At 46.2% G+C, this 23792-nt stretch overlaps 1 protein-coding gene across 4 annotated transcripts; it reads left to right on the top strand.

Annotated features, from left to right (window-relative positions):
- The first annotated feature begins 3840 nt into the window (after positions 1-3840).
- On the top strand, positions 3841-22375 carry LOC125970589 (histone H3-like centromeric protein A). Of its 4 annotated transcripts, XR_011086988.1 has the most exons (7): positions 3841-4169; positions 4281-4327; positions 6860-7071; positions 7135-7277; positions 7361-7435; positions 7891-9949; positions 21921-22375. XR_011086988.1 is itself a non-coding variant. In XM_068651088.1 (5 exons), the coding sequence occupies exons 2-5, from the start codon at positions 6864-6866 to the stop codon at positions 8014-8016; spliced, it is 552 nt and encodes a 183-aa protein (XP_068507189.1). In that variant the 5' UTR covers positions 3868-4169; positions 6860-6863; the 3' UTR covers positions 8017-11948. The 4 variants fall into 4 exon arrangements, 1 of the variants encoding a protein (XP_068507189.1); XR_011086986.1 differs by lacking the exon at positions 4281-4327 and having other exon boundaries at positions 3868-4169; XR_011086987.1 differs by lacking the exon at positions 3841-4169 and having other exon boundaries at positions 4275-4339.
- Positions 22376-23792: the final 1417 nt, after the last annotated feature.

The following is a 23792-nucleotide window of genomic DNA, read 5'->3' as shown; positions in this document are numbered from 1 at the left end:
GACAAAAAGAAAGTAAACAGATGAGAACAAGAGCGGCAAAAACAAGAGTTTGAGACCGGGGCGTGGGGGTACAGAAAGCAGCCTCAGCTCTTATAGTGTACCGGCCCAGAACATAATCTCTCAAGAATTGTCACGTCTCGTCCCCAACTGCTCCACTATGTGTCGGTTGTCTTGGTTTTTGTCTGTGTGCTCGCCCCTCCCCTCCTGTGTGCCCATGATCAGTGTGATTATTCCCACCTGCCTCTCGTTACCTGTCGTGTATATAAGTCCTGTCTGCCCCTCACTCCCGGTCGGATCATTGGTTGTGGTCGTTCGGTGTTGGATTTACGTTGTGTGTCATGTCATGATGTTTTTTTTGGATCCTGGTTCCTGTCATTGGTAATGTCACCCTGTCTTTTTGTTTCACGTCTTTTTGGTCAGTCTTGTTGTTAGGTTTTGTTAGGTCATGTCAGTTGCCGAGTCTGTTAGTTTGCCTTTTTGAGTTCACCAATAAACCCTGGTCCAAGCTGCACTTGGTCGTCCTGCTCCATGCTCCACCCGACCGTGACAAGAATCTTCTCAAAATCTCATCCGCATGAGGTTCTTCAGTTTTTAATGGCTGTTCAAGAACATTACAGGAGTTCTCGCTGTCAGAGCAAATGTCATGTTGTGTTACTACAAGTCCGCCGGCGTTAGGGTGACCAGATGTCCTCTTTTTCCCGTATATGTTTACATTTACTTAGTGAATCCCTAAAAAACTCAAAAATGTGAGTGTGCACATATGTTTTTGTTAGTGTAAATAAGGTTTTGTTACTTTAAATATGTTTTGTATTATTCAGGCCAATAAATGCAATTGCTATGCAGACACATAACAATATGTCATAACATATGACACAAATGGCCCCCCATCAAAAAGAAAAATTCACCCCCCCTAAAAAAAAGCCCCCCTACCCCCCAAAAAAGGTGTCCCCTTTTTCAGAAACCCAAATCTGGTCACCCTGATTAAAGAGTAATATCAATGTTAATATAATTAAAATCTAAATGACATGTTATGCTTAAGCTTACCTCAAATAGAAAACTTAGTGGAATCAATTGAGGAACTCAAATAGAAAACTTAGTGGAATCAATTGAGGAAATCACAGATGTAATATACCAGAGATCCCCAACCCCTGAGCTGCAGACCGGCACCGGTCCGTGGATCATTTGGCCGGACAAGAAAGACTAAATAACTTACATTATTTTACACTTTGGTGATGTGTACATAACGTTACTCATGTTATGTTGTTGGCACGATGTTATGAGGATGCTGCAAGTAAAATTGCATAGAATACACAGTGGATGTCAGTGTTGACAACCCACGATTTATAACGGCATGACAGTGGATCCACGTTTATTATTATATGATACTGTGGTGTTCGCATACAGAATTTCCCTATGGAATGGGTGTGTTGGGATGGTGGTGTTTGTGGTAACGCACTGCTGTTGTTCTTCTGCTATATGATTTGCTGGAAAGACGATGACGTTTAGGATTGTAGTTGTAATTGTTGTTTTGTGGAAATAGGATTGTAGTTCAAACACTGACGAATTTTGCAAAGAAAACATCTATAAACAATGTGCAGTCTGCGATTATTGATGCTTTCGACATTTGATTCTGATTTTCTAGAATCGTTTTTATAAGTTTTCTCCGCAAATATTGTGACATCATCAAACACCGGTCCGTCAAAATATTGTCTGACAGTAATCCGGTCCGTGGTGCTAAAAAGGTTGGGGACCACTGCAATAGAAAACAAAAAAACATGCAATAACAGTGTTCATCAATCTCAAAAAAGCATTTGATACAATTAATCATAACATACTATTCAATATACTAGAAAAATGTGAAATAAGGGGATTAGCATTATACTGGGTAAATAATTATTTGAAAGGATGGCAACAATTTCTAAAATTGGGTCATCAATTGGCGGCATGTGGCGCACGTCCGTCTCACAGTTCAGAGGGTGTGATTCCACCTCCAGCCCTCCCTGAGTGGAGTTTGCATGTTCTCCCCGTGCCTGCGTGTTTTTTTTTTTTTTTTATGGGAACTCCGGTTTCCTCCCATATCCCAAAAACATGCATGGTAGGCTGATTGAGCAATTGCCTGTCGGTGTGAGTGCGGATGGTTGTTTGTATCTGTGTGCCCTGCGATTGGCTGGCACCCGGTTCAGGCTGTCCCCCGCCTACTGCCTGATGGTTGCTGGGATAGGCTCCAGCACGCACGCGACCCCTGTGTGGACAAGCGGTTCAGAAAATGAAATGAATGGGTCATCAATCACTGCTCTGGATATTTGCATATTACTTGTGTCCGCTAGGGGTCAGTTATTGTTCGCCATATTGTTTATTCTGTATATAAATGATATGTGAAAAATATATAGTGGGTTAAAACTGGTAAATTGTGCGTATTTTTTGTTCAGGTGATAACATTCAACAGATGAAAACAGTTATAAATGAGGAAATGGAAAAAAAATAAAAAAATATGTTTTGACTGACAAAAATTTAATGGATGTAAGTTTGTTATTTGGCAAAGCCACACTAAACATAAAAGTGGAAATAGAGATTGGAATTGAAAGGGTGCACGAAAACAAATTTCTTGGTGTTTCAGTCAATGACAGGCCGAGTTGGAAGTAGTTTCATTATTAGTCAAAACATTTTCTTTCTGTCCAGAACATTCAATAGTAATCCAAGGCTGGCGTCTAGCATTAGGCAAAATACGACGTCACATCAAGCATTAATCAAAACATAAGATATAGTTAATAACATTCTTAGACACCTTGGGCCGTGTCCGTGAATTAGAATAACATCAGGCATGCATTAAACAGTCCCTTAACCCTATTCAGGCAAACATTTGTTATTTCAAATTGCACAGATATACATATCAGATCATGGTTATAAAAACCTATGCCATCACCATATATAAAAAAGTCTATTTATGTCTTTGGGCGGCTCCGTGGCGCACTGGCTAGCACGTCCACCTCACAGTAAGGAGGGTGCAGGTTCGATTCCACCTCCGGCCCTCCCTGTGTGGAGTTTGCGTATTCTCCCCCGGTTTCCTCCCACATCCCCAAAAACATGCTTGGTAGGAACACAGGTGGAGACAGTTGGTCATTGGCACAGTTGCACACACTTGGAATCAGTGAGTCACGTGACCGGACGCACAGGGGAAGGGCACACCGACTGGAACGAGAGGAAAATTACACAATAAAACAGGAAGTGACCAGGATAACACATGACAGCATGACAATTAATGCTACCACTGCGTAATATACTGAAATATTACATTAATAAATGTAGATTTTCGCTGTATTAAAATAAAATAGTAAATATTAATATTTACTATTTTATTTTGGTAAGGACTATTTTGTATTCCCCAAAAACTGGTTGTGATCTGTCCCTACCATCCTTGTATAAACCTACGCCCTTGCTTTTTAATATTTTCTTTTTGTCATTGCATGATGATTTCCATATCTATGAATTTCTCTGGCGGCTCGGTGGCGCACTGGGGAGCACGTCCGCCTCACAGTTAGGAGGGTGCGGGTTCGATTCCACCTCCGGCCCTCCCTGTGTGGAGTTTGCATGTTCTCCCCGGGCCCGCGTGGGGTTTCTCCGGGCACTCCGGTTACCTCCCACATTCCAAAAACATGCTTGGTAGGCCAATTGAAGACTCTAAATTGTCCCTAGGTGTGAGTGTGAGTGAGATTGGTTGTCTGTCTCTGTGTGCCCTGCGATTGGCTGGCAACCAGTTCAGGGTGTCCCCCGCCTACTGCCCGATGACGGCTGGGATAGGCTCCAGCACGCCTGCGACCCCAGTGGGGACTAAGCGGTTCAGAAAATGGATGGATGGATGGATGGATGGATGAATGAATTTCTCTTGGAGGCTCAGCCACTTCTGATGCCACCCCGTTGAGTGGCGACGGTCAGGTTTTCAAGCACTCCCCGACACTCACGCCTCACTTAGCCCGCCCCACTGAGTAGCATTGACGCTGCACGCGGATTGGTCAAAGGCTAAGGGGTGCGACATTTGAATTTGGACTGGTTTTCTACTCGATTTGGCTGCTTTTAAAGTTGCTTTTTGCCACTATTTTCGGACCTTCCCCGTACACACCCTGGCAAGTTGAAGAGCCACAGCGACAACACGACCTCAAACGACGAAAAAGGTAAGTTGTAAAAACGCAAAGTTAACTTTTTTTTGCAAAGCTCAAGTGGTAGCGGACGATATAACGACGTCACAACACATCGCCACCTCCTGACTTGTGAAATTTGAACAGCAAATAACCAAGTGAATAAAAAGAAGACACGCGCACTGAACTGAAAGGTAAACAATTGTGTAAGTATGTGCGAGTATGTGAGACGACGAGGATACTGTCGTATGTCACATGACGTTTCTGCCTGCTTTCCGACTTACTACTCTAAACTCTACAGACGGAAAATGACACTTTTGACCCGTCCCAAACAGTTTTTCAGACGGCTGCAACAACGTTATATTCAGCATGTCGCTGCAATGTTTTTACTGCAATGTCACCTCACTGCAAGGCAATTTTACCTGGGGGTGGCAGCAGGTTATACTGTGGGGGCTGTTATGTATGGCAAGCAATTTGATCATTTATTCCATATCCTTGATATTAGACAGTGTTTTTCACTAGGTCGGTCTTTCTCAACATTAGTTGGACATTGAGCCACACAAGTTACGCACTTTGCCTTACGAGTTGCACAGAAACTCTAACCAGTCACTCATTTTCAGCAGCATGTAAATTAGTCAAACGTGAATTATTCCAACATGTTAACTAGTGACCTATGATTTTCTGCAGAAGTTGACTAATAGGAGCTGAAATGCCCACCAGTTAACTAATGATAAATAAAACACTGACAAGTTAACTCGTGCAAGCCCATTGAAGCCTTGATATCCAACTTGTAGAAAAATACTGGTTAACTAGTTATGCCCCAAATTTTCACTAGTGCAACTTTTTCACTTAACCAGTTCTACGAGTGAGGTAAAAAATGTCCCTAATAGAACTAGTGGATGCCGACTTTACCAAATTATGGGTTACATGTTTACCCGTGAATGCACAGACCACTTTGCTACTCACCATCTATTTTGACCTTACAAGGTAACTAGTGAGGCTCAAAATGTTACCTTAGTAAACACGTCCATTAGCTGGTGTAATTTTAACCTCACTTGTTAACTAGTGAAACACGTTTTCTTTCTAGTGAACTAGTTCAGTCCAGAGTGACTAGTTAACTGGTGACGCAGATAGTGAACGAGTGAAAGGCATTTTGACTCACTAGTCAGACCTAGTGAGCCAGAAAGGAAAATCCCTGTGCTTTTACTAGTTCATTAGTTAACATTTTGAACCCCACAAGTCAGCTAGTGAGGCTGGGAAGATCCCAACTAATGGTACTAGTGAACATATACCTTACTAGTGAACTAGTTAGCAATTCTGAACTTCACAAGTGAAATAGTGAGATAAAAAAAAAAAAAAAACATAACTGGTGCAACCAGTGTACATTTACATTATGTCAACATGTAAACTGTAAGATGTGACCACCAATATCATGTTCCAACATGTTTTACTCATCTTTTTAATCAATTTGCTTGTGACCAATAAAGAAATTACACTGTGAGGTCAAAATGTGACTGTCACATGCGCGTAAAATGTCTTTTTAGCTTACATGTTCTCTAGTAAGTACATTTTGAAGCTTTCTAGTCAGCCTACATTGCCCACGATGCATAGGACAGTATGTATTACCTTTGAACAGCTAATTATGATGCATATTGTCCAAGAAGTTTTTATTTTGTAAATATTACTGTTGTATGTAGTTCTACAATTATTTTATTCATTTTAACTGCCACGACTATGCATTTAATTTAAATATTACCATTGTATCTAGTGCTGCAATTTTATTTTTTATTTATTTTAACTGCCGCGACTATGCAGTTAAGATGTATGCATAAACGAAAAGAAATGGGATCAGTCACGTGATGTCCGGAGTTCTTTTGGCAGGGTGTAGGACGCAACCTTTTTGCATTTTGAATATATGTTTTTCATTTTAATTTCATGAGACCAGGACTATGAATGGTCCTCTCCTGGCAAAAATAAGCATTTAAAGCAATGGTTATTAGAGTGACTAACACGGGTTGAGGGGTATGATTCTGATCTCTTCTATAATAGGGAGCAGTAAAAGTTTTAAATTGCATCTGAGCTTCTCAAACGTAACTTGTGACTGGCGACAATTAAAAGTGATCTTTTTAGCTAACAATAACAAGTGATAAGAAGCTCAAGTAATCAGTAATGCACAGTCCTGGCAACCTTGGCTGCAATTTTACCCAGCTACAGTTGCAACAACGTGAGTGCCAGCCGAAGCACAACAGCGACTGAACATGAGCTAGCAGAGAGTGGGTTTTCCTCCTGTTTGGACAGGCAAATACACATGGTGGTCTGTAAATGGATCCGTGTAACTTAAAGTATTAAACCAGAAAACCCGCGGTCCAATAGGGCGTACTGTCCTGTGTAAAGCAGAACAAACGGCTTCAATATTTTGTCATGTAATGTACTCTCGTGGTCTTCAGGCCACTGTTCATCTCGAATCCTATTGAGGCTTTGGACAAGTTGAATTTGAACAAGGTCTCTAGTCTAAACAATTCATTAGTGATCGAAGTAGTTCAATGAGTTTGATTAGCGATTAGTTGTTGATGACTCGATTAATTGTAGCACTTGTAAAGTGGACATGCTATTGCATGTTAGCTCTTAGTTGAGTGTTGTTGCGTGTCTTTCATGTACATATGTATGCTGTAGTCAGCCATGTACGACATGACCATAAGATGATTTGTTGTCCTGTTTGTGGTTAGCATCATGCGCCACAACTCCTTGTCCAGCCGAAGAAAAGGCGGCAATCCACGCCGCCGTCCTCCACAGCCACTGCCTGGGCCATCCCCCCGCGTGCAACGCACATCTTCTGCGGCATCCCCCAGAGGGCGCCGCCCGCCGCAGTCACCACAGCGGGCATCCCCCAGAGGGCGCCGCCTGCCGCAGTCACCGCAGCCGGGCCCATCTGGGAATGGTGAGCTCACTGCGCCGTTGTCCCATTTTGATGACACGTTCGTAAAGGTTTTTGTATTTCCAGCGCAGCCGCCTGCGCCGCCGCCCCCGTTGCCCACGCCGCCCAGGAGGCGAAGGTACCGGCCAGGGACCAAGGCCCTAACGGAGATCCGCAAGTTCCAGAAGAGCACGGAGCTCCTCATCAGGAAAGCGCCCTTCTCTCGCCTGGTAAGGTGTTACCAGCTCACACGTTAGCCCGTAAGCTTGTTAGATCATTGCCTTGACATGTAGCCACCCTCCCACACACCCAGGTCCGTGAGGTGTGCCAGTCTTATGGCAGAAGTGCCCTCAGATGGCAGGTCTTCGCTCTGATGGCGCTTCAGGAGGTAAAGTCGCCGGGGAGGTCCAAATGTCATACCAAAGTCTCTATCCTACTGAGCGATGAAGAAAAGCGACTGTTTTCAAATGGAGTGATTACTGCATATTCGTTATGGTTTGTTGAAGGTCGCAAACGTTCGACAAACAGTGACCAAACGTTTGACAAATGTTCACCTGTACTTTTCTTCTCGCGGGGGAAGTTTTGAACAGGGAGTATTTAACATGTTCAAAATTTTATTGCGACAAGAACTTTCTAAAAAAGTTGGTGAAGGTTGGGTGAACATTTGGGACATTGAACGATCCCTGACCAACTCTAGCGTGTACGCAAGTGACAATCGGTGATGCCCCACTTCCGCCTGTCGACTCACTGCAACCCAAAATACTGCACTGCCCTTGCCGATGCCGCACGCAGCGGGACATTTGGGTCGGCTTACACATTGACGACTTGTTGGGATATTTACAGGCGGCTGAGGCCTTATTGGTGTTGCTGTTCTCTGATGCCAACCTGTGCGCCATCCACGCCAAGCGGGTCACCATTTTTCCCCGTGACCTCCAGCTGGCCCGACGGATCCGCGGGCAAGATTTCTGATTAAGATGATAGCCACGTGGTGACTCAAACGTTTCACAGTGACCACTCGACACAACCCAACCTTTATAGTAGAAATCGACTTAATTTACTGTTGTTTGCAGTGTTTGTGTTTTATATATAGTGAAGTGTTTTATATCTAAAGTTATGTGACAAGAGTGGATAATGTTAGAGATTTGCTCACTCCAACTTATTTTGCAAGAACCACACGGGAGACAGGCAAGTTCTTTTAGACACCTGCAGGTGGAGAGATCACTCGCTACAGGAATGAAATCTGAAAAGTCTCCTTCCTGCAAGGGCATATTTATTAGGAGGAACAGAGTGGGGGTGAGAGTGGGGGTCAGAGTAGACAAATGGCCGAAGCCCCTGGCTGATCAAAGCACAGCAGGGGGTCCTTCACGATGTTGTGTGAACTAAACAACTTTGATTGCTTCCTCTGCAGCTAGTCACTTTGTTCTACTACTTTTGTTAAGACAGGACAACCGAGTTTAAGTATTACAGGTTACATTCCAACATAATCATAGGATCAAACTAACCTGAAAACCCTAACAGATAATTTCTTGGCCCCGCCCACTTCTTCACCAGACAGCCAATTATGTGAGTGCTAAGCTTCACTAAGCAGTGTCATCCACACGCGTCACCATTTCCCTGCGACATCCAGCTGGCCTGATGTACCCGCGGGCAACATTTCTGATTAAGATGATAGCCCCTTGGTGACTCAAACGTTTCACGGTCACCACTCGATTTAACCCAACCTGTATATTAGAAATCCTCTTCAATTACTGTTTGCAGTGTTTGTGTTTTATCTGTAGTGCAGTGTTTCTGTTCTATATATAAAGTTATGTGACGTGTGTTCATCGTAAGACAAAGTATTTTCATTAAAAATATTTCTAAAAGACTAAATATTTTTGGTTCTATTGAGAGCTTACCTGAGTAAGACAGCTCAGTGGCCTAGTGGTAGAGTGTCCGCCCTGAGACTGGTAGGTTGTGGGTTCAAACCCCGGCCGGGTCATACCAAAGACTATAAAAATGGGACCCATTGCCTCTCTGCTTGGCACTCAGCATTAAGGGTTGGAATTGAGGGCTTAGATCACTAAATCATTCCCTGGGATAGTGTATCTTGGGTCATATTTTTGAAAGTTTTTAAAGTCCACCTCTTCTGCAGTCTGAATTGACATCATGTCTTTGGTCCGACAATACTATGTGGCAGCTACAGTAATATCATACCACATCCACTTTTTTTATTTGGAAGGAGTGCACCTAATGACTGCTCCAACAATACTTGGATGAGACATTTGTTAATTTTTCTAGAAAGAAAACTGTCAGGGTTTTCCAGGTTATCTTTATCGTATGATTATGTTGGAATGCAACCTGTAATAAATAACCTAGCTAGATTAGTTTTATGCTTATGTTGGAATGCAACCTGTAATAAATAACCTAGCTTGTCCCATCCTACACAAAGTCGTAAAACACCCATTGCTATGTTTTGACTAGAGGTCAATTGTTGAAGTGTGTCTATGATGATATTGTGTGGAAAGTCGGCTTGGCTGTCAGATGGGACAGCGACGCAGCTGAAGAAGTGAGTGATTAGTTGTGGTGCTGTTCATGGGATGGAAGTGATGATTTGTGGTTCATGAAGAACAATAAGTTGATTTGTATAAAATTGTTGATGTTATTTTGATTTTGCATGAGAGTTGGAGTCAGAAAAATGGCTTAACAAGAATTTGATAAAGAATGTATATTTAATTAGCATGGAGGTTATATCCCATTGTGTGGTGGGGTCAAACTGTAACCATTTTTGTTTTCAAAAGGGTGCTGTTGGAAATAATATACTTTTTATCATTGGAATCTATGTATCTACTTTTGTGTGCAAGATTCTCCGTAGTATGTGATAAAGGGAAATGTGCTTTCGGCAGTTTGCAAACATATTTTTAAGGTTGTGTTAAACTTATAATCATATTACCGTATTTGCCGGTGTACAGGTCGACTCGGTGTATAAGTCGACCCCCTAAAATTCGACGGAAATTTACGATTTTATGATATATCCTTTGTATAAGTCGAGCTCAATTGTTGCATTATATTAAACTTCAAAATTCAATATGCGAAATTTATTGACGAAATGTGTTCAAATTCCGGGAGGCCGTGCGCATGCGGCTGTTTATAAGCACCGCGCAGGAGATCGCGGCCTGCGAGCTCGCGCACGCCGCCCGGCACCAACGGGAGGTCGGAAATAGCTCCAAGCCGAGCGGATCGGCACTTTATAAGCACCGCGCAGGAGATCGCGGCCGGCGAGCTCGTGCACGCCGCCCGGCACCAACGGGAAGTCGGAAATAGCTCCAAGCCGAGCGGATCGGCACTTAATAAGCACCGCGCAGGAGATCGCGGCCGGCGAGCTCGCGCACGCCGCCCGGCACCAACGGGAGGTCGGAAATAGCTCCAAGCCGAGCGGATCGGCGCTTTATAAGCACCGCGCAGGAGATCGCGGCCGGCGAGTTTGCGCACGCCGCCCGGCACCAACGGGAGGTCGGAAATAGCTCCAAGCCGAGCGGATCGGCACTTTATAAGCACCGCGCAGGAGATCGCGGCCGGCGAGCTCGCGCACGCCGCCCGGCACCAACGGGAGGTCGGAAATAGCTCCAAGCCGAGCGGATCGGCACTTTATAAGCACCGCGCAGGAGATCGCGGCCGGCGAGCTCGCGCACGCCGCCCGGCACCAACGGGAGGTCGGAAATAGCTCCAAGCCGAGCGGATCGGCACTTTATAAGCACCGCGCAGAAGATCGCGGCAGGCGAGCTCGCGCACGCCGCCCGGCACCAACGGGAGGTCGGAAATAGCTCCAAGCCGAGCGGATCGGCACTTTATAAGCACCGCGCAGGAGATCGCGGCCGGCGAGCTCGCGCACGCCGCCCGGCACCAACGGGAGGTCGGAAATAGCTCCAAGCCGAGCGGATCGGCACTTTATAAGCACCGCGCAGGAGATCGCGGCCGGCGAGCTCGCGCACGCCGCCCGGCACCAACGGGAGGTCGGAAATAGCTCCAAGCCGAGCGGATCGGCACTTTATAAGCACCGCGCAGGAGATCGCGGCCGGCGAGCTCGCGCACGCCCCCCGGCACCAACGGGAGGTCGGAAATAGCTCCAAGCCGAGCGGATCAGCACTTTATAAGCACCGCGCAGGAGATCGCGGCCGGCGAGCTCGCGCACGCCGCCCGGCACCAACGGGAGGTCGGAAATAGCTCCAAGCCGAGCGGATCGGCACTTTATAAGCACCGCGCAGGAGATCGCGGCGCCTCATTGGACTTCCAGCGGGCCGCGCACTCGCGCACGGTTCAAATTTTCTAAGTGCAACGCACAATGAGATGCATGAGAAACGGCCTTGGTTACCATCACATTTGAAGCGATGAATACGAAGTTAAATTTTATGACTCGGTGTATAAGTCGAGGTCGATTTTTTTCGGTCGATTTTGGATCGAAAAAGGTCGACCAATACACCGGCAAATACGGTAATATAATATCTAGTATTGGAGTGCTCGTGTGGATTGGTGGGTGGTGAAGAATGTGCAGGCAAACTGCATGAACTTGTTTTCTTGGAAGTGTTGTGTATAGGCCCAGACAGGGAGTACCGGACGAGATCACCTCAAGGTCGTTGAGGAACGAGAACAACAGCACGTCTATGTGGCCCGGGCTTCGCGGGAAAATCCAACCACCTGACCTCAGCGATAGCACCGACACGGGGAGGAGAAGGCCATCGACCAATCATCTCACAATATTTTGCATGCTTTAATATTCATATTGTGTTTCTTTAAAACTGGGCAACCCGGAAGAATGTGTCGTCTTTTGGTGGTCACAAAAACGCAGGAGTTTTAGTGTGAGGGACCCGGGACCCAGGCCTGTATTAGTGCGCTTTGTCAGGAATAAACAATTGGTAAATTTGGTCTGATTGATCTACTGGTCTTTGACAGAACGAACTCGCAAAATTGTTAGGTGCGCCAGTGTGTGGATTAGGACATAGCAATTTATGTGTTAAGTGTTGATCGCAATTTGGAGTCAGATCAATAACTAAAATCCGTAACCTAACAATTTCTTGGTGACCGCGGACGTGATGTCAAGAGAAGGGTAATTGACAACTCGTGGTCTTTAGCCAAGACACCGGACAGTGTCAGGGACACTGTCTCCCGGTCGGCGAACCGTTTGGAATAAGCGCACAACGTTGAGCTGGTACGACGTCTCCTCAACCCTGAGCTCATCACCGATAAGGTAAGCAGAATACCTGTTACTATAAGTTGAAATGCTGCAAATTGAAAGAGGAAATTTAAGAGGAGACTGTCGTTCAGATCAAATAAGGTGTGCATGAAGTTAAGATACATACGGTGAATAAGTTTGGAACTTACGTGTGTAACGTGTACGGTAAAGTCAGGGACTTACGCTTACTAAGGATAGGTCAGGGACCTAGTGCTTCGTCGTGGCGGACAAGGGTGCGGTGACGATCGTATTCAAATAGCTGGGGTTTTTCAGAGATCCTCGAGGGGAAGTGAGGCCTCCTCAAAAAATATCCGGTGGTAACAGTTCCTCCTGTGAGATATCAGACCGCTAAAATATCCAAATTGGGGGGAGAGTGTGTGTGCACGCAGAGGATCCTCATGAGTGGGTGTGTATATGAGTGTGTGTGAGTCAGATGTGTGTTCTATGGAAGAAATCAGTAATGGAGAATGTTTAGGAGGCTTTTGAGCGATAATAGGGAAATTGAGAAGTGGACAATGGTGTGTTTAAGTTGGTTAGAGAAACTAAGATGAGCAAGGTGTGGCAGTGGAGAAAATAAGGCGTGTGACAGAAAGTTACTAGAACGGTGGCTTGATAGGATGAGAATAAGAGACAACAAATGTTGTGTAGAAGACATTGAAAGATGTCGAATGTGAACATGATGAAGGGCGCAACAGCAAAGTTGGCCTGCCCTTTGAGAGGTTGAGACTGATGAGCATGACTGCACTCGCGTGTAGTCGCGGGTCTGGGCTGTGCGCGTGGGCCTGTGCTATGCTCGTGCGGGCGGTGGGCCGGCATCATGATTGTTGCAGGAAATGGCCAGCCTGTAACCAGTCAACATTGATGCCGCGATAGCACGGGCATTGATGCCGGGCTATAGCACCCCCCTCGCACGGGGGGTGCTATAGCCCGGGCGGGGCAGGGGCAGTGTGAGTTTCTCAGTGAATGTTTGAAGCGGTGAGATTGAGCGGTTGTGTGCACGCTCGGTGTGTGCGTTTATGTGCACACCCTGTGTGGGTGCAGGCGTGTGAGGAGGAAGACGGCATGGATCAGAGAATGTTCAAGAAAGGGGGCCTAACTCGTAAATAATGAGGAGCTATTGGGAGTTATCTGTTTCTCCTTTCTTTAAGGTTACCGTATTTTCCGGACTATAAGTCGCTCCGGAGTATAAGTCGCACCAGCCATAAAATGCCCCAAAAAGTGAAAAAAAAAATATATAAGTCGCTCTGGAGTATAAGTCGCATTTTGGGGGCAATTTATTCGACAAAATCCCACACCAAAAACTGTCATGAACGAGCAACAACAGGCTAAACGATAGCAACAACAGGCTAAACGATAGGTATGCTAATGTGACAAACACAAACAAAGAGCTGAGAACGGGCCTGACGTAACATATAGAGTGATTAAGGACAACTATTACATGAATAACATGTTTATAAAACCATCGGTGTCACTCCAATTCATTAAATAGCAACAACAGGCTAAACGATAGGTATGCTAACGTGACAAACACAAACAAAGAGCTGAGAACAGGCCTGACATAACATATAGAGTGATTAAGGACAACTATTACATGAATAACATGTTTATAAAACCATCGGTGTCACTCCAATTCATTAAATAGCAACAACAGGCTAAACGATAGGTATGCTAACGTGACAAACACAAACAAAGAGCTGAGGATGGGCCTGACGTAACATATAGAGTGATTAAGGACAACTATTACATGAATAACATGTTTATAAAACCATCAGTGTCACTCCAATTCATTAAATCCATCGATCGTTCTTTGTCAACAATGGGTGCGCGCGGCTGAGGGTGCTTGCACTTCAAAATATTCCACAGGCTCATATAACGATAGATAAACTATATTTCAAATAACTATAATATAAGCCATTATCAAACCATCCGTGCACTTTAAATCCATTAAATCCATCGATCAAATTCCTCGTCCTTTGTCAACATCGCCGCGCGTGCGCCATGACGTCAGCCTCGTCTTTATTCCACAGATCTAGTATATAACTATATTGTAGCGTTAACAAAGTACAAGAATAGACGTGGGTTTGGTAAACGGCTCTTTATTAAACAAAACAAACTTCCAAGCGTGTGGCGGCGTGGACTTCCAGACACGAGAGCTCCATGGCATAGGACCGGACCGGTGTTGTGCGTAATGGCCATGTCCGAGCCCCATGCACCGTTTGCGGACAGCCACTCGCCCGAGCGCCGGCCCCCGATTCAGTAGAGTAGGACCGGGCGTGCGTAAAAGCCATAATAGTTTTTCAAACCTTCTATGTCACTCCAAATCCTTAATTCCTTCAAACTCTTTGTCCTCCGTGTCACTTAGAAATGATCACCGCTAATGATGCCGGTAGTCCTTACTTGGGTACGTTTGTCCTTTATGTAAACAACCGCCGCGCCGTGCCACTGACGTCACTTGAAATAGTAATCGATTGGTACATCACGGTTCTCCAAACTTTCTTTCTGCTGCTCGATTACTGTTTTCAGCTGCATATTTTACAACTTGAAGTTTGTAACCTGCAAAATATGAGTTTCTTTTTGGTGCCATTTTTCTTAAGCCCACCCAGTTGATGAGTCACGGCCAACGGTGAAATTTAGAGCGCCCTCATCCAGTTTCGTCTGAAAATAGAATTTTTTTGGGTTGTTGTATCAAAGTCAAAGTCTGCTTTATCGTTGATTTTTTTTTTTTTTTTATATACTAAGACACGCAAAGAGATTGAAATTACGTTTCCACTATCCCTTGGTGAGATAGTACACATATGCATACAAGCAACACAAAAAAAACCCAAGAAGGCACAAACAATGAATAAATAAGAGTGTTGAATAAATGATAAATAAACAAATAATAATAAATAATAATAATAAATATAAGAGGAGCAAAATGGAGCAAGTGTACATACAGCAGACAGTGGACTTGGATATGGTGCTTTAAAGTGTTAATTGCTTTATTTGATGTTTTCTCTATTTTTTATGTTTTGAATATGTTCAAGATAAAGATATAAAAGCATGTGAAGTGATCCACTATACTAAAAATAACATGGGAAGTGGTCAACTATACTTGTAAGTGATGTCTTAATGATCAAGTAAAAATTTGTGAAAAAAAAACATATATAAGTCGCTCCTGAGTATAAGTCGCCCCCCCCACCCAAACTATGAAAAAAACCGCGACTTATAGTCCGGAAATTACGGTAGGTTAGGTTAGCAACACGAGCGATTTAGAGGTTCAAAAGAAAGACAGTTAAAAGAAAATAACATTTTTGATTTGGACAATTGCAGGCTAACAAGAGCATGAGAAAGAAGGGTAGAGAAAGCGGTGAAAATAGACAAGGAAAGAAATGAATACAAGGGCATTTATCCATCTTTGCATGATGTGACACACCCGAGTGCCCCGAAACTCCGAGTGAGCTATATTGGACCGCCGCCGTACGGCGACCCCGGAGTAATGGCTCCGGTGGTGACGCTGGGTGGCAGGATGGTAGTGGATGTCGAGGGCGAAGGCGAAAGGGTGGATCAGAGTATTGTACAGTTGATTGAACAAGCAGTAAATAGAGAGAGGCGACGTGCCCGGGAGGGGGACACATTCCGCGTGGACACCTCCACCCCCGGTCCGAGCCCTCAACCGTCCAATGTGACGAAAGGAGAAAGCTGGCATAGACTTACTGCCGAGAATGAGGCGCTAAAAAAGAAAATTGATCAAGCCGATGAGCAGCGTAGACAGGAAGCGCAGATGTTAAAATGAGCAACGGAGAGAGGGAGACGAGAAGACGCGAAGAGCGCGTGAAGACAGCAAGAGCGTCCACAGTGGGAAAGCAGCGAGGGTGAGGAAGAAGATGATGATGTGATGCAACAGAGAAAAATGTTGGAGTGCGCGAATCAGGACAGTAGAAAGAAGTGCAGACAGGGAGAGAGAGAGAGACATGGAGAAAATATAATTTGCGGAGTGGTCAGGGACAGATGACACAGGCCGAGGTGCAGAAAAATGAATTGATGTGTCCGCTGGTGACCACATCGGGCGGTCAGCACTACGAGCCCATGGTGCTCCGTGATGTGACCGCGATGATGGAAAAGATGCCCCCACTTCACAGAGGAGGCAAGGTGTGGCTGAACAAATTTTTGGCTCTGATGAGTGGGTAGAGCTGTACACTCGGTGACATGCGCCAGATGTTGGCAGGAGCATGCTCGCTAGTGCAATTGCAGGCAATTGAGGAAGCAGCAGGCACAGCGAGACTGGGGAGGGAGGTGCCCTTGCCACAAGTAGCAGCGCCCCTGTTTGAAAACATTAAATTGACTTTCCCACAACCCACCGATCTGACCCCCACTATGTTTCCTTATGATGTGAAAATGTCACCTGCACAACATTATGTAACATGTGTGGAGAGTTGGATTGAAACCACAGGTCGCCATCCGGCTCTCACGCACGAGGCAGAGGTGCTCTTCCGAACGGCGCTGCTGGATGGACTTCCGCCAGATGTGAAGAAGCAGCTAATGTCAGATTCTGACATTCTGGTTTGTGCCGAAGAACGATTTAAACGTCGTCTTTTGCATCACTGCAGAATGTTCACTGAGTCACAAGCTAAAGTTGAAAACGAGACAGACGCATTATCTAAACAGTTGTTGAAATTACAGTTGGCAAAAATGTATGGTGAAGCTAAACAGTCTAAATCACAGAAAAAGGAAATGCAAATGTCACAGGCTCTTCAGGTGGTGGGGCGCGGAAGGGGCCAGTTCCGGGGCGGATACAGAGGCCGGGGAGGGAGTGCACCTGCTTACCCGGGGAGGGGAGCATACAAACCCCATTCGCCCAACGCATGTTTCATCTGCGGCGAAACCGACCACTGGGCAAAAGAATGCCCACAGTATCGACCGCGCGGAGCCACCCGCCCACAAACGCACGGAGGTCAGTACTATCAACATGATGATCTCTGGTGTGGACAATTTGAATAGGGCTGCCCGGGGAGCCAGGAAAGCAGTAGCCCGGCGGAGCCAATGCTTCATGTGACAGTGGAAGGAAAACCTGTGAAGATGCAGGTGGACACAGGAGCAACTTATTCATCAATAAACACTGCCCTTCCTGTATCCTCACTGTCAAAGAAAACAACAACTTTAGTCGGCTTCTCGGGACAACCACGTACTCTGCCTTTTACCAAACCACTTGAAACTGTGATCACCCGGACAGGGTGTAGACTGTGGTACAAATACATCCATTCCACAGACACTCCGATCAATTTGATGGGAAGGGACTTGCTGTCAGCCGTTCAAGCCAGAATTCTGTGTGGGCCAGAAGGAGTGATTATTCAATTTCCAGATGGCGTCAGCATCCAGTGCTCACAGCAGCTACAACAACATGGTCAGTGGCTGATGGCGCCCCTACCGGCAGAAGCAGAAACTGCAACCATCTACTGGGCCAGGCTGGAGCCAGAGACCCCTGCTGGTGGTGGTGTGTTCTCGACCTACCTACTGTGGAAGCCCTGGATCTGCTCACTGGCGCCATACCACCCACCTGTTGATCCTTTGCATTGCACTCTATATTATGACCGAGAAAGTGATGATGTATATCGGGATTTGTTTGAAGAAATTGAAGGGCACATGTGGGATTTAACTTCATCGTGCATTTTGATTGGTAAAGAGGGAGTCGCAGCGGCAACTGAATTGACATATGAACAAATGCAGTGGTTCAAAATGACAGAGAAAGGGGTGCCACACATTTCGCTGGCTCTTGCCCCAGGACACGAGGCCAGACAATTGGGCTCAATGGTCAAGCAGTTGTTGCAACAGACCGATTGGCGGAAAACTCACATTCCTAATTTGTACTGGTCTGAGTCTCAGAATGCATACCAAATTAAACAACCCATGGCAGACACAGGATTGCTGGAGATGATGTTGGTGTCCCGCACACACGGTAGGGAGTTAACTGATCATGAGGACGCTGAAGTAATGCTGGCGGGCTTGCCCGACACACTGTGGTCCCAGGGTCCATTTGATGTCGGGTTTTGTCATTCGGTGGCCCCTAATGATCTCCAAATGGATGAGACGCAGCCTATCAAACGGCCTCAATATCGTTGGCCGAAAGAGGCGGACCAAGGGATGGAAGACACTCTGTGTGGCCTCTGGGACGCAGGGGTGTTGGAAGTGTCCGACGGCCAAATCGCACTCCTTGCTGTGGCGTTACCAAACTGGGTGGAGCTTGGGTCAAGGTGGACAGGAGCTTAATTGTGCACTGAGTTTGACAGAACTAAGGAGATTTGAAAAAAAATTGAATGATGAGTAGAGCTACAGAGAAAAGCATCATAGTCAGAGATTGAACAGATTTGGATAAAACAAATACCGTATTTGCCGGTGTATTGGTCGACCTTTTTCGATCCAAAATCGACCGAAAAAAATCGACCTCGACTTATACACCGAGTCATAAAATTTAACTTCCTATTCATCGCTTCAAATGTGATGGTAACCAAGGCCGTTTCTCATGCATCTCATTGTGCGTTGCACTTAGAAAATTTGAACCGGGCGGCGTGCGCGAGTGCGCGGCCCGCTGGAAGCCGAATGAGGCTCGCGATCTCCTCCGCGGTGCTTATAAACAGCCGCATGCGCACGGCCTCCCGGATTTGAACACATTTCGTCAATAAATTTCGCATATTGAATTTTGAAGTTTAATATAATGCAACAATTGAGCTCGACTTATACAAAGGATATATCATAAAATCGTAAATTTCCGTCGAATTTTAGGGGGTCGACTTATACACCGAGTCGACCTGTACACCGGCAAATACGGTAGGCTAAAATGGTAAGAAACAAGAGCGAGATCTGATATTTTGGCTCGTCAGGCTTAAGAAGTAGAAGTCGAGTTAGATACATTTTAGAATAGGACATTTGGACTAAAGTGGATTCGGTCAAGAGGAACAGGGGCATTTTGGCATTTTAACAGGGATTGACAGCAAGGGAGATTGAGGATAGAAGATCTGGACAGCAATGACGTAAATTACATTAAAAACTGCCCATTCTAGGGAGAGGGCTTGGCGCTCCCTGTGTGGAGCTGCAGCTTTGCAGAGGGGGGCAGACCGCGCGAGGGAGTGGATGAAAGGAGTGGAAATAGGTGACGATTTAAGGAAGCAGGGAGAGGTGCTGGATGGTGTGACAGGCAGGATTTTTAGGAAGAGAAAAAGGGGCGAGTTAGACTCGCCAAGAGGGGCAATAAAGAGAAGCAGACTAAGAAACATATTTGAGCTAGACAACAGGAAAAAGGGGGAGAGCCAAATGATGATGTAAAAATCCAGAGGGAATAGTCGGACCCATCTTTATTGAATTTAATTAGGATAATTAATAGAGATCGAGTTTGTAGGAGCAATCTGAGGTTATGCAGGCTCCCCTGACACGCGGGTCCCACAGTCGTCTCCCCCCAGATAGACATATATGACAATTTGCGATGAATCTGATGGGCGAGTTTATGGAAAATTGAATTGGAGATTTTACAATAGGTCATATTGACAAGTATGTCCAAATGTGAAGAGTTACTATTAGGAGTCAATGTTTGCCTGCACACTAACATACTAACTTTGCTTAGTGTGGGAGGAGAGCTGAGTGATAGAGGCGGATGTGTGTGTCTGCGAGTGTGTGGATGAGTGCGTGTGCATGTGATCATCTATGACTGTGTGCGCAGTATGATTGGCCAGAGAGGTCTGAAGTTGGGGTGATGTGTTTGCAATTGAGGATAAAATTCCTCTCACCTGAAGGGGTGGTACAGACTGGAGGGTCTGGAACTGGTAAGTGATGAGTTCTGACCGGAACCATGGCTCAATGATCAATCAGGGGCACCATCGACAACAAAACGGTGTGATGGAGAAGGCCCATTTCAGTGATAAGGTCAGACAAGACAGAACTAGTATCGAACAGCAAGACTTTGGACGATTTGAGTGTGACGACTTTGAGCTCACCCGACGGGGTGACGGACTAGGTGGACAGTGACCAATTGTTTGACACTTGAACGTGTTTGCGACAATAGCACGCTCTGCTTTGTTTTTCCGTGAGACTTGATTTTTTTTTGCAGCATCAGCCACCAGCCAAGGAGCGGATTGCGCGTTGCTTGCGTAACTTGTTTTCCTTCTTGCAGGTTGTCGATTGCATTCGTGGAAAGTTTGTGTTGGATTTACAAGAATATGTTAACCCTTGCCCTTTTGGTTTTTATGATGAACTTGTTGATGACGTGGTTTTCAGGACATGATCCGCGGGCGCCAGGATTCATTTTATGACTGTTTTTATTTTGATACTTGATGTCTGTTTTTGTGTGTACAAATGTCCGCTGTCAGCCGGGCTATAAGCTCACTGACAGGAGTGCGATGATTTTTGTTTGTGTTGCCGAGTGTGTGTGGTGGACAGTCAAGTTTCAAGGACTTGGGGTGATGGTCCCGGGGCCCAGATGGTAACTAGAGGTTCCGCGGGCCTGGCTACAATGAGTGTGGTGATGAGAGGGGACGCTTTGCAGGTTCCTTTTGATACGTAATGACACATTGGGTGAATGTGTCAAAGGGGGGAGTGGTAAAATAGAAATGGGTGAGTAGGTTTCAATTTGTAATTGTGATATACAAAGTTTTTTTCCAAATTCACTTGTTTTCAAGCTTTAACAGGACATGCCAGAATTCACCCAGCAGTGATGGAAGGAGCAGAGGAAGACCAGTGACATCTGGTTGTGGTGTGGCGATGACAAATTATAGGATCGCTTGCCGAATAATGCATCAGGTATCTGTGCCCTCGTGTCGTTGATAATGCCTGTGGTGGTTGTCCCCATTGAAATACAGAAACTCAATTGGAACCTGGAGTCCCCACTGGCGGGGCTCCTGAAGCGAGCCAAAAGAGACGTTTTGCCCCCGTGGTTGAGCGACGACGATCCAACATATATTGACACTATAGGAGTGCCCCGGGGTGTGCCAGATAAGTATAAACTCGTTAATCAAGTGTCCTCGGGATTCGAAAGTATCTTCCTATGGATCACCCCCAATAAAAATGTAGACTGTATTAATTACGTTCATTACAATGTCCAACGACTGGGTAATTATACAGCTGAATCATTTGCCGCAGTTCATGAACAATTGGCTGCAACGTCGTTAATGGCGTTCCAAAATAGAATTGCGTTGGACATGCTATTGGCTAAGGAACATGGTGTGTGTGGAATGTTTGGTGATGCATGTTGTACTTTCATCCCAAACAACACGGCGCCAGGAGGCCGACTGACCAGGGCGTTGGAAGGACTAAGGACACTGAACAAAAAGATGAAAGATCATTCAGGCGTTCACACCGATATTTGGTCTGATTGGATGAAAACGTTCGGAAGCTGGAAAGGCCTCATCATGTCTGTGCTTGTTGCTGTAGCTATTTTTACTACAATTATGATTTTATGCGATTGTTGTTGTATTCCATATATTAGGTCACTCACTGTTCGGTTGATCGAGAAAACCTTTGGCCCGTTGCCACCGATGGGCCAATATGCCCTGGTGACTCAACATGAGCAGCGGGGGGAAGGAAGGATCGACAGCGCGCTGGTAGCTGTTTGCTAAAGTAACGGGTGATGACCTCATAAATGAGGTCATGGGAGGGAATAAAGGGAAATGTGCTTTTGGCAGTTTGCAAACATATTTTTAAGGTTGTGTTAAACTTATAATCATATTAATATAATATCTAGTATTGGAGTGCTCGTGTGGATTGGTGGGTGGTGAAGAATGTGCAGGCAAACTGCATGAACTTGTTTTCTTGGAAGTGTTGTGTATAGGCCCAGACAGGGAGTACCGGACGAGATCACCTCAAGGTGGTTGAGGAACGAGAACAACAGCACGTCTATGTGGCCCGGGCTTCGCGGGAAAATCCAACCACCTGACCTCAGCGATAGCACCGACACGGGGAGGAGAAGGCCATCGACCAATCATCTCACAATATTTTGCATGCTTTAATATTCATATTGTGTTTCTTTAAAACTGGGCAACCCGGAAGAATGTGTCGTCTTTTGGTGGTCACAAAAACGCACGAGTTTTAGTGTGAGGGACTTGGGACCCAGGCCTGTATTAGTGCGCTTTGTCAGGAATAAACAATTAGTAAATTTGGTCTGATTGATCTACTGGTCTTCTCTTTGACAGAACGAACTCGCAAAATTGTTAGGTGCGCCAGTGTGTGGATTAGGACATAGCAATTTATGTGTTAAGTGTTGATCGCAATTTGGAGTCAGATCAATAACTAAAATCCGTAACCTAACAGTGACCATCAGGTCTCGTGATAATGACTTGGGGGCATATGGCCGGCTAGTCATTAGCCGCGCTATACAATAAGCCCCACAGTTAGCTAGACATGTACAGATCATGAGATTGTCATGGGATGGCTGAAGCAGACAAAGGTCTTATTTAAGCTAATGGTCATGAGACGTCCATACTGCTCCGTCCATAAGAGTATCCCCTTTGTTCTGTGGTAATGAGATAAAACTATGGAATGTACTTCCTGTCTGGGAACCTACCCGATCATGTACACTTGCTCAATTGTTTCTTTCTCAATAAAAGGCACGGCTAAACTCGAGAAGAGCGCGGATCTCAGCCACACTTGCTGTGTGTGTGTCACGGTCGGGTGGGGCATGGAGCAGGACGACCAAGTGCAGCTTGGACCAGGGTTTATTGAAGCAACTCAAAAGGCAAACTGACATGACTTAAACAATAACTTGACTGACTGACCGGGACGTGAAACAAGAAGACAGCAGGACATGACGGCATCAAGACAGTACGACAACCCCGAACGACAGCAACCAATGATCCGACAGGGAGTGAGGGGCAGACAGGACTTTTATACACGACAGGTAACGAGAGGCAGGTGGGAACAATCACACTGATCATGGGCACACAGGAGGGGAGGGGCGAGCACACAGACAGAAACCAAGACAACAGACACATAGTGGAGCAGTTGGGGACGAGACCTGACAGAACCCCCCCCACAAGGGACGGCTACCGACGTCCCAAAAAAAAAACTCGGGGAACCGAACCGCACTCGGGCGGCGACTTGGGGAACCGAACCGCACTCGGGCGGCGACTTGGGGAACCGAACCGCACCGCACTCGGGCGGCGACTTGGGGAACCGAACCGCACCGCACTCGGGCGGCGACTTGGCGAACCGAACCGCACTCGGGCGGCGACTTGGGGAACCGAACCGCACCGCACTCGGGCGGCGACTTGGGGAACCGAACCGCACCACACTCGGGCGGCGACTTGGGGAACCGAACCGCACTCGGGCGGCGACTTGGGGAACCAAACCGCACTCGGGCGGCGACTTGGGGGACCAAACCGCACTCGGGCGGCGACTTGGGGAACCGCACCGCACGACACTCGGGCGGCGACTTGGGGAACCGAACCGCACCGCACTCGGGCGGCGACTTGGGGAACCGAACCGCACGGCACTCGGGCGGCGACTTGGGGAACCGAACCGCACCGCACTCGGGCGGCGACTTGGGGAACCGAACCGCACCGCACTCGGGCGGCGACTT

This window comes from Syngnathus scovelli, chromosome 6, assembly GCF_024217435.2.
Source record: "Syngnathus scovelli strain Florida chromosome 6, RoL_Ssco_1.2, whole genome shotgun sequence".
Classification (NCBI taxonomy): Eukaryota; Metazoa; Chordata; class Actinopteri; order Syngnathiformes; family Syngnathidae; genus Syngnathus; species Syngnathus scovelli.
This window is presented reverse-complemented; position numbering and strand designations above follow the sequence as displayed.

What these genes read in the sequence shown, in the direction of transcription:
- LOC125970589 (XM_068651088.1), top strand. Translation starts at nt 6,864, where the DNA reads ATGCGCCACAACTCCTTGTCCAGCCGAAGAAAAGGCGGCAATCCACGC. An exon ending in GCCGGGCCCATCTGGGAATG is followed by an intron (nt 7,072 to 7,134) that starts GTGAGCTCACTG and finishes TTGTATTTCCAG; the next exon opens with CGCAGCCGCCTGCGCCGCCG. An exon ending in AAGCGCCCTTCTCTCGCCTG is followed by an intron (nt 7,278 to 7,360) that starts GTAAGGTGTTAC and finishes CCACACACCCAG; the next exon opens with GTCCGTGAGGTGTGCCAGTC.